Below are 10,263 nucleotides of genomic sequence, written 5' to 3'. Positions count from 1 at the left end.
TAGCTTCCAGGTTTTTCTAAGAGTAACTACATAGGCAAAGACCACCCTCACAAACTTCTGATGCAAACCCATTTTGTTCTATAAGCAGGCCTGAAATATGGCAGAAATGAAAAGGGCTTCTAAGCCAACTTCTAGTAGGCTTTCAGGTGGTAAAGAGTTAAACAAGTAGTGTGCCTTTTTAGGTTTTTGACAAATAAGAGGATTATCCTAAATCCTGTACTTAATGTTATAGCGCATCAAAAGCAGTTATGGTAATCATTCTTTATAAACTACTAAAAGCAAGCAGCATTATTAGCAGAGACCCCGTGATGATGTCTTTTGATCCATCCATCCATTCTATCTACTCAAAACTGAGGACACATTAGTACCTAAAACACTTTATTGTATAGAAAGCAACTCTGGTTTTTTTCCAACACTGGGATAGAAATTTTCCTAATTTGTCTACACTAATTACATTTTGGACCAAATCGCCTCATCACATTGACCTTGCTGACGGAGAACTGAGAGGTGCCATGAATATGTCACGTGACTAATACCTTATTAGCATTTACGTGTGTGGAGGGCGTATTTTTTTTTTTTTTTTTTTTGGAAGCTTTATCACATTTTAGACATACAGTTAAGTAAAACAGGGATCATATAAAAGATGACATTGAAGTATTACAATGAGGAGCAATGAAAGTGACGGAGACAATGAGATAAAAGTGAGTGCAAAAATAAAATAAATTAAGGAGAACATAAATAAAAGTTTGGAAGAGCCAAAATCAAGTTAGCAGTTTCAAATGGTTACAGATGTTAACAGTCTTGAGAGCCTTAGTGTTTTTTGATGAGGAGATTGTCCTTATATATTGTGCGAGTTCCATTTTTAATACAAGAAGTTCAGGTTTTCTGCCGAGGACTTTGCTTTTGTGTATGTGAAATTTTGCCAAAAATAAAACCATATTTATAAAGAAGAAAGCATCATTGTCCTTGTTTTTAAAATTATAATAGCCAAAGATAACATCCTTGTAGTATAGTTGAAAATTAGGGAGAACAGAGTCAGTAATAAACTTGTGGAAGTCCTTCCAGAATTTACATGTAAATTTACATGACCAAAACAAATGAGTAACTGTTTCAGGGTGCTCTTGATAGAAGGTGCAATTTACATTTATTTCAGCCATAAATTTGGACAAATATTGTTTGGTGGGGTAAAACTTATGAATCAATTTAAACGAAATCTCTTTAACTTTGTTCATTAAAAGAAACCTTTGTGGTAAAGTCCAAACTTTTTTCCATTCAATATCTGTTACAAAATTGGCCCAATAAAATATGGCTGATGGAGGGACGTACTAACCATGGACTTCTGGTTCTGAACATGCAGGTAGTTTAAACTCAGCTGGAAGCTCATGCTCAGAGTACAGTCTGTTGGAAAATACACCCTCTACACCCGCTGCTTACCTTTTTGTCCCATATTTGAAGAGGTTTGCTGCTGATGCTGTATAAGAGACAAAACGCGCACTGAGAGGTGTTTTTAAACATCCTTGAGCTCACTCCACAGACATCAAGCACGACTTTGAGACCCTGCAAGCAGCGTTCGCTGGTTGCTATTACACGTGAGTCGTTTGTTTACGGGTTTTCTTTTCCCTTATACTAGTTCCGGGTGAAAAAAAACCTGTCTCGCTGAAGATGCTTAATTTAACCTTCTTATTATGTTAAGGGTCAATTTGACCCATTCCAGTTTTTGTGTTGACCAAAGTACTGGTCATCCTTTCTTTTTCTTCATGAAACCTTATGACTTTTCCTTATCTGGGGTCATGAACTGGTGTGTAAAATATGGACACTTTGATGTGTCCTGGAATGTCTCTGCAGTGTTTGTATACAAAGATGATGTTGCGGGGTCATTTTGACCTGCACACTTTTATGTAAGTAAAGATGTACTTTGTTTTGACTGCTTCTGAATATACATTCAGACCCAGGTGTGTATGCAAGAAACTTTCTCTCCCCTATTCTTGTCACTGTTCTCATGTCATTTCAACACACCAAAAATGAGCTCCAGGAGCTTGACGACTGAAGAAGCTTTATCACTGCTTTTCAACTGGGATAGTGATGAAGAAGAAGATGTTTCAGAGACTGAGGATCTTTCAGAGGCCGAGGACAATGTTATTGATGATCCAGACTGCCAATTTTCAGACGAGGAGGAGGATTCTGAGGGAGAGTGTGCCGCCATCTCTACATCAAATGAAAACCAAGGAATGCAGCAATCATCATCCACAGAGGAGACATGGACATCTCAACATGGTAATATAAAATGGTCATTATCACCACACCGAAGTCAAGGCAGGCTGTCATCTTCTAATGTCATCAAAATGACTCCTGGTCCTACAAGATTTGCCATCACACGAGTTGATGCTATTCAATCAGCATTTCAACTCTTCATATCCCCTCCAATAGAAAGGATCATACTGGACATGACTAACCTGGAAGGGAGGCGTGTATTTCAAGAGAAGTGGAAGCCACTGGATCAGACTGACTTGCATGCTTATATTGGAATTCTGATATTAGCTGGAGTATACAGGTCCAAGGGAGAAGCAACTGCAAGTCTATGGAATGAAGAGAATGGAAGGCCAATCTTTCGAGCAACTATGTCTTTGGAGACATTTCTCAAGATATCTCGTGTGATCAGATTTGACAACCGTGAAACCAGAGCTGGTCGACGTGAAAGAGACAAACTTGCTGCAATCAGAGATGTATGGGATAAATGGGTGGAAATTCTACCTTTGTTGTACAACCCTGGTCCCCACGTTACTGTTGATGAGCGCCTTGTCCCATTCAGGGTCGCTGTCCTTTCCGACAGTATATGCCCAACAAGCCGCCAAGTATGGCATCAAAATATGGGCAGCCTGTGATGCAAAATCTAGCTATGCATGGAATATGCAAGTGTGCACTGGAAAGCTACCTGGAGGAGCATCTGAGAAGAATCAGGGGATGCGTGTGGTGCTGCAGATGAGTGAAGGGCTGCAAGGGCATAACATCACCTGTGACAATTTCTTTACATCCTACTGGCTTGGAGAGGAACTTCAGAAGAGAAAGCTGACTATGTTGGGAACAATCAGAAGAAATAAGCCAGAACTTCCCAGTGAAATTTTGAAGATGCAGGGAAGATCTCTGCATTCCTCATTATTTGTTTTCACTGAGAAAGCAACAGTTGTTTCATATTGCCCAAAGAAAAACAAGAATGTTCTTGTCATGAGCACAATGCACACAGATGCATCTCTGAGCACAAGAGATGACAAAAAACCACAAATGATCCTAGACTACAACTCCACCAAAGGAGGAGTAGACAATCTTGACAAAGTCACAGCAACATACAGCTGCCAGCGCAAGACAGCTCGTTGCCCCTTGGTAATTTTCTCCAATATTTTGGATGTGTCTGCTTACAATGCCTATGTCCTGTGGACTGAAATCAACCAACATTGGAATGCGGGTAAATTGTACCGACGTCGCCTTTTCCTGGAAGAACTGGGAAAAAGTCTTGTCACTCCCAAGATCCAGATGCGAGTCAGACCAGCTCGATCCCCAGCAGCAGCAGCTGTCATTGAAAAGGTCAAGTGTGCACCATCCAACCAATCTGCAGTGGATTCAGTGGAACCAGGTATAAAGAAACGGAAAAGATGCCAGGTCTGTCCCTCACGAGAAGACATTAAAACAAGCACTGTTTGTGAGAAATGCAAAAAGTACATCTGCAGAAAGCACACAGTTACATTCTGTCCATCATGTGGACAAAATTGAAAATGCTGAACACTGAAAAACTGAAAAAAATCGGGCAAGTTAAAAAGAAATGTGTTTGTAAAGAAGGGAAAACTTTTACTAAATTGTTCTTAAAAAGAGTTATGGTAATTCAAACTGTGTTGTATGTCTGTGTTCTAAATGTTTTTCTAATGGAAAATAAAGTTGCTATTGTTTTATTGCAGTTTTTTGACAATTCTGAGTGGATTTACACAGTGCGGGTCATTTTGACCCGCAACATAATCAATGTGATTTTTTTTCAACATAATACAAGGGTTAAATAAAAGTCTGAGGAAATAATTATTGTGTGAATCTTTCTCAAAAAAAAAAAAAATCTTCATTCTATTTTGTGTAGCCAGGGAATGGAACCGATCCATAAACACAACTCAGTTGTGGTGGTAACAGAAAACCTGAAGATTTTTTTTTTTTCCCAAAAAACTTTATTACAACCTGGTAATAAACAGCACAAGTAATAAATACACCTGAATAAAACACAGAAGAAACAAAATGAAGCAGATCAAGCAGAAAAAGCCTGCCTAAAACAAAGGCTAGAGCTTGATAATGTTCACATAAAGGCTTTTATCTAAACACACATTCTGTTTTTATAGATATTTATTTTGTAAAGAAACCACTGGTAGGCATTTATTTAATACAAAATCTAAAATTATAATTATTAATATTGTAAATTAACAGGTGTTTTTATGGGATTGGGCTAGAAGTAGTTAGCCTAATCAAAATAAATGTCACAATCATCACAGCATCTAAACATATTTCTATAATAGAGAGCCAAATCTGAGAAACCTTTTAGCAAATATAAAACTACTGACATGTAAAATAACAGGATTAAAATCAGATAGAAGCAAGTGTCAGGATCTTATTTGTTTAAAGGACCAGAGGTAAAGATCATATTTTGTTCCTGTCAAGTGTTACAGCTTTAATAGCAACAATGATTTATTGAAACTAAGTCTTTCTGCTGATATTCATACCTCTAGTACAAGAAAAAAATAAAGGGATTCTGCATTGTGTCAGAAGGAAATATAGACGAGGGCATAAGGTGGTTAACATTCATAAATACTATTTAGGATGCACAGGATGGTGGCAAACTGAAAAAACCCCAGAATAATGGACATGGTGGACTTTTAAAAAATACCTGTAGCCAGAGGACTTAACATCATTTAGCCTGAGTGATTTAAATAAATCAGCAAACCATGGAATTTAATTGTATTTATGGGCAAATTTTAATTTTGAACAGTAAATCTCTTTCTTTTTGGTAAAGACTTACAAAATAAGCAGTGGGCCTGTAAGCTGTTTGCAGTTAACATTGTATGAGCCAGAAGTTCCACTGCAACTGACAACACATAGACAACTACTGCGTGTATTTGCAATGTGAACCACTGTATTAAAACTGTGCAGAGGCTCACGAAAAAGTCAAAACTAAATGAACACTGAATGTCTATAATGTTGTCACAACTAAAACTCCAAATCACATCCGGGGGCTGCACACCGCAAGAAGCTCTACTGCTGCAAGACACAGACAGACAAGTGTTAGACTTCTACACAACATTTTTACAGACTGAGAGCTGAAATGGTGACTTTTTGACTGTAATACTGTATTAGCGTTCACGTATATGGAGAGATGTACTCACCTTGGCCTTCTGATTCTGGACAGGCAGGTAGAGTTTAAACTCAGCTGGAAGCTCATCCTCAGAGTACAGTCTGTCGGAGAAATACACCCTCCTTATCCGACAGTTAGCATGAATCTAAGGGGGGAAACAGAGCAGATGTTAAAAAGAGAAAAAGGATTATTGTGTCAAATTGTTACTATAGAGAAACAGGAAAGACTCAGAGGTTCCTCATGTGTGCACTAACCTGTACACGTAGCGTCTCTGTGTAATTGGTTCCATAAGCCCTCCTGGTGAAGTCGGACAGGTTGAACTGAATCTGGTTCCAGCCGTCATCGAGCCTCATGGGCATGGTGCAGATGAAGGGCTTCACCCTCGTCGTGCTCTGATAATTACTCGCTCGAAACCGCCGGCGAACATTTTTATCATCCAGAACCTGAGAGGGAGATATGAGACACACGTAGCACCAGGTCTATGGTAGATTCCCAGACTGTATGTTAGCCAATCACAGAGCATTTAAATGTCTCTACCTGGACCTCAAAGGTGAAGTATTTCTTGAGGTTTTTAATGATCATCACCAAAAAGGGGAGTTTGATCCCCAGGGTCTTCTTGGGGTCTGCGGGGCATGTTATGTAGGTGGTGCTGTAGGGAGGACAGAGTTGATGAAGCTAGGATGGGCGAGACTTAAATACCGGATTTATCTCAGTTATTTAACAAGACAAAAATATTAAAGAAAGTAAATCTAATTACTATGCCTGGGATCTGCATGATACATTAATGTACACATACTTCAAACAGAACACAAAGACATATTATACACAAAGTGAAGACAATCAATGCACACAAGAGCTTGAAAAAAAGAATATCCTGTTAAATATGCCAGGACTGCAATAGTGTATATAATTATATAATAATGTATATTATTATAATTTTCACTTTATATCCTGTGCATTTGATTAATAAATAAACAGACAAACTCACCTGACATTTGTTCCCTCAATCTCCAGCACATTTGAATGTATGTCATTGTCCGAGACTCTCTTTATGTGACCGTTTCTCACCTGTGAAAACCCAGAAATAGATTTGTTCCCTTATTTTCAATGGAGAAATTAGGACGTTTCCCAGAGCCTTTAGAGTGCTGTATGGCGTACCAACTGTAAAACCCCCTGAATCAGATGTGGGATATCTAAACAAAACTAATGAATGAAGAAGGCATGTCTCATATCTAAAGTCAGATTTGTCAACCAGGGATTGTGACTGCCCAATCCGCAAAGCACTGAACCTATTACTTGCTTTTCAAGCTTTGAGTTTTTCTATCCAACTGTCGCCAAGTCCTTGCACATAGGGGGTCATCTCACTGTTGGGGTTTTCTCTGTATTACTGTAGGTATCTTACATTATAATATAAAGCATCTCGAGTCAACTGTTGTCGTGATTTGGTGCTATATAAAATTGAATTGAAATGAATTACAGAGGTTTGGAGACAACACTGGGTGGTGCTGCCCGACCTCCGGGTTAGAGATCAGTTGTTGCTTCAGAGGAGTTCAAGTATCTCTGGATCTTGCTTATGGGCAAGGAGAGACGGGAGTAGGAGACTGACAGATGGAGTGGTGTGGCGTGTGCAATGATGCAGACCGTGAAGAGAGAGCTTAGCATTAACGGAAACTGTCAATTTAGCAGTCGCTCAAAAGAATAGAATCGTGGATACAAGTAGCAAAAATATTCCCTCAGAGATAGGGTGAGGAGCTCAGACACGCTGGAGAGATTATGTCTCTTGGGTGAGCTTAGGAACGCCACCGTGTACCCCCGGATAAGGTGATGGGAAATGCGAAGTCTGAGTCTATCTACTTAGAGCGCTTTCTTGCAACCTGGACTTGGGTACGCGGCAGAAAATTAATGAATGGATGGATATCTCATATCTCAGATCATTTGTCACCACTGCATAGATGGCCTTGCAGAGAGGACTGCAAAGCTCATACTTGAATATCTCACCAGCAACAGCTCCTGTTTAGCACATTAGCCTGTAAAACCGTGTAAATGGCACCAATGACTCAATCAAGCGACTGTAACTTCAATTACTGATGTGTGACTAGGTTAGCAACTTAGCAGCACTGCCTCCGTGGCTACCCTGTATCATGTTGCTTTTACAAGTAATCAACAAGAACTGCGGGTCGTGAATTTAAAGTGGATCTAGAAAACGTCCACAGCCATAAAACAGTGCGAAGTTTAACATCCTAAGAGGGGGGGTGAGTGCACATGATGCTAGCCAGTTTTAGCCCCGCTCGCTAAGCCAACATTTAGCTCCCTGCTTCCGTTCTGAGCCGCTGCTTACCTTTTTGTCCCATATCTGGAGAGGTTTGCTGCCGATACTATATAAAATAGATAAAAAACCGCTCTGGAATGTGTTCTTAAACATTTTCTTTGGGCTCAGCAGACGGTCAATGTACACGTACTGTAACCGCTTCGAACCTGTAACCGTTTGTTTACAGATTTAATTTCCGCCTCCAACTTTTCTGGTTCCGTGTGCTAGAATATAAACCGTTCCGCTAACAGAAACTACCACGTTGTCACTCAGAATAAAAAAGAGAAATCGGTTTCACTGAGTGGTCGAATATTCCCACACGGCGTCAATCAGAAAGAAGGCAGCGGGTGTCTCGTTTTTATTTTGGTGTTGCTGGGGAACGAAAATCATCTGACGTTGTTCATGCCGGTTAATAAATGCTGACGCTTCTCGGTCGCCGTGGTAACAGTGTAAGCTTAAAACACAAGTGTTTAACATAATATCGTCTAGAAGTCGCCGAAATAACCAAAACACCTTTCACGTTTGATGATTCTTGTTTCAGTTACTGAATGCATGATATAATAAAAACTCTCTAATCATAAACTAATTCAAAATGATATCTTGAGCTGCCCGATTCTCACCGCCTGCAGCCAGATCCATATGCGCGTCTCCAAAGAATTTTAGGACTTTAGGACCTTTAAAAGTACAGGTGCACTTCTCTTTAGTTTGGAGAGGTGAGCTTTCACACATAGCTTCAGTAACTAAACAGGGCTGCACAGCTCTGATCCTCCATTACAGGTGTCAGGATATTATCTGTACAGTTCCTGTAGAGGGATGATGCAGCATTACACAGCATTATAAACAAGGCACCCTAGATCTGCTGGAGTTTTCTATGGTCTGTAGAGGTGGGAGGATCCATCCAAATATTGATAGTATCAATACCAACTAAATATTGGCATCAGAATGACACTAGCACAATGGGATTGATACTTTGCTTTAATCATCTTAAGTTCAGTATGTAGCCCACCTAATTATGAAAGTATACCTCTATGCACTATGAAAAATGTATGAACCTTTTTGTCATGTCTTTCTCTTAAATCTGTTTTATTTATAGCCTGTAGCACATTGAAACAACAGAAGTTGACCCAAAGTGCTTTAATGACAGGTTCCAGGTCTAAGACCACCCCCCCAAAACCCCTGTTTCAAAATACACGAAAAGTTGAAAGGTGAATTTTGCTGTGTTAACTCATCACTCATCACGTCATTAAAATGTGTTCAGGAATTGCAAATTCAAAGTGATTTATCTCATAAATCGCGACACACTGCTCTCTCCTAAATAAACTGGCTTTATGGGTTGAAATCAGCAATACTGACCTTGTATTTACTTGGTATCGCATCTATTCCTAAATTTGCTGTGTCACACAGCAATAATGGTCTGAAACCCTGAGTTTTCTTATGAAGGGCTCAAAATTGCAATTCTGATGCTTTTTTTGCAAGTTTTTTTTGGAAGTTGTGGATATGTTGTGAGTATAGGTAAAGGTAAGGATTATTCCTAAGGAGGGAAATGTATTATTGTTGGAAGAAGCTAATGGGCACTTTCTTTTCTTTTCTTTCTGAATGTTTTTTTCTTTGGCTCATCAGAATTTACTCAGGTATAGTACCAGTCACAGTGACCCAGATACTTAATAATATTATCTGAGGTCTTACCTGTCCATAGAGACCAAGATTATTCATGTTGATCTGATAATAGTGAAGCTACTCTTTATTTATTTCGGGTATTTCCTTACACTGACAGAAAAGTGGGTTGACATTGAAGTTGACATCAAGGCGAACATCATACTTAAGGATTTAATGACTTTCTAAACTTAATACTGAAGTAATGATTCTAAATGATGTTTTAACTATCATTGAGTCCTGCAGTGGGTATCAGGACATTATCAATCCATAATTTAACATATCATTGAACCATGACACTGCCCTTGAATCCTACCTTAAAGAGCATTCATCTGGCGGCCATATCCTCTGCTTTTTCTGCTTAGACTAATACATTAGCCCCACTGACCTGAAAAGGCAGATAGAGTCTAGTCCAGCCCCCATCCTATCTTATTTAACTCCAGCTTCTAGAAAATGAAATCAACCTCAACTGTTAATTTCTAATCTTGTCCATCCTGGTCAGCCCCAATAAAAATCTTAACATCTTCAACTCCGCCACCTCCACCTTGGCCTCTTCTGCCACTGTCTCCAAACCATACATTAAAGCAGGTCTCATTACAACCATATAAACCTTCCTTTTCACTGCTGTCGCCATCCTTCAGTTACAAATCACCCCTGAATCTTATTTTCAGCCTGCCTGCACTCTCTTCTTCATCTCTCTCATGCACTGTCTGTTGGCTCTCTACCACCTGCTAAAATCTGGAACAGGGCTATTTCAGTAGTTCTGAACAGAAGACCTACTGAAAGCTAAAAAAAAATCCCTCTCAGCCTAACAAAATATGTTTGTTTTACGCATGAGGTTTTAGCTCATCTCTGCTTGTTAAATGCCTGCAGACTTGCGCTTGTCTGCAAGCCAAGATAATTCCTCTGACATTTCCAATTTTGC

The 10,263-nt window shown here is 39.4% G+C and overlaps 1 protein-coding gene across 2 annotated transcripts; it reads right to left on the bottom strand.

Moving 5' to 3' along the window:
- Positions 1-5,250: 5,250 nt before the first annotated feature.
- cfap20 (cilia and flagella associated protein 20) lies at positions 5,251-8,055 on the bottom strand. 2 transcript variants are annotated; one of them, XM_031742781.2, is made up of 6 exons: positions 7,716-8,054; positions 6,366-6,445; positions 5,915-6,026; positions 5,632-5,820; positions 5,409-5,522; positions 5,251-5,283 (listed from the first exon to the last, which is right to left on the bottom strand). In XM_031742781.2, the coding sequence occupies exons 1-6, from the start codon at positions 7,797-7,799 to the stop codon at positions 5,278-5,280; spliced, it is 585 nt and encodes a 194-aa protein (XP_031598641.1). In that variant the 5' UTR covers positions 7,800-8,054; the 3' UTR covers positions 5,251-5,277. The 2 variants fall into 2 exon arrangements, with proteins under 2 accessions (XP_031598641.1, XP_031598650.1); XM_031742790.2 differs by having other exon boundaries at positions 5,254-5,280; positions 7,716-8,055.
- Positions 8,056-10,263: the final 2,208 nt, after the last annotated feature.

This window comes from Oreochromis aureus, linkage group 22 (genome assembly GCF_013358895.1).
Source record: "Oreochromis aureus strain Israel breed Guangdong linkage group 22, ZZ_aureus, whole genome shotgun sequence".
Classification (NCBI taxonomy): Eukaryota; Metazoa; Chordata; class Actinopteri; order Cichliformes; family Cichlidae; genus Oreochromis; species Oreochromis aureus.
This window is presented reverse-complemented; position numbering and strand designations above follow the sequence as displayed.

Coding starts and splice junctions, on each gene's coding strand:
- cfap20 (XM_031742781.2), bottom strand. CDS start 7,799: ATGTTTAAGAACACATTCCAGAGCGGTTTTTTATCTATTTTATATAGT. Junction 5,821..5,914: donor ACTTCACCTTTGAGGTCCAG/GTAGAGACATTT, acceptor TCTCCCTCTCAG/GTTCTGGATGATAAAAATGT. Junction 5,523..5,631: donor CAGAGACGCTACGTGTACAG/GTTAGTGCACAC, acceptor TTCCCCCCTTAG/ATTCATGCTAACTGTCGGAT.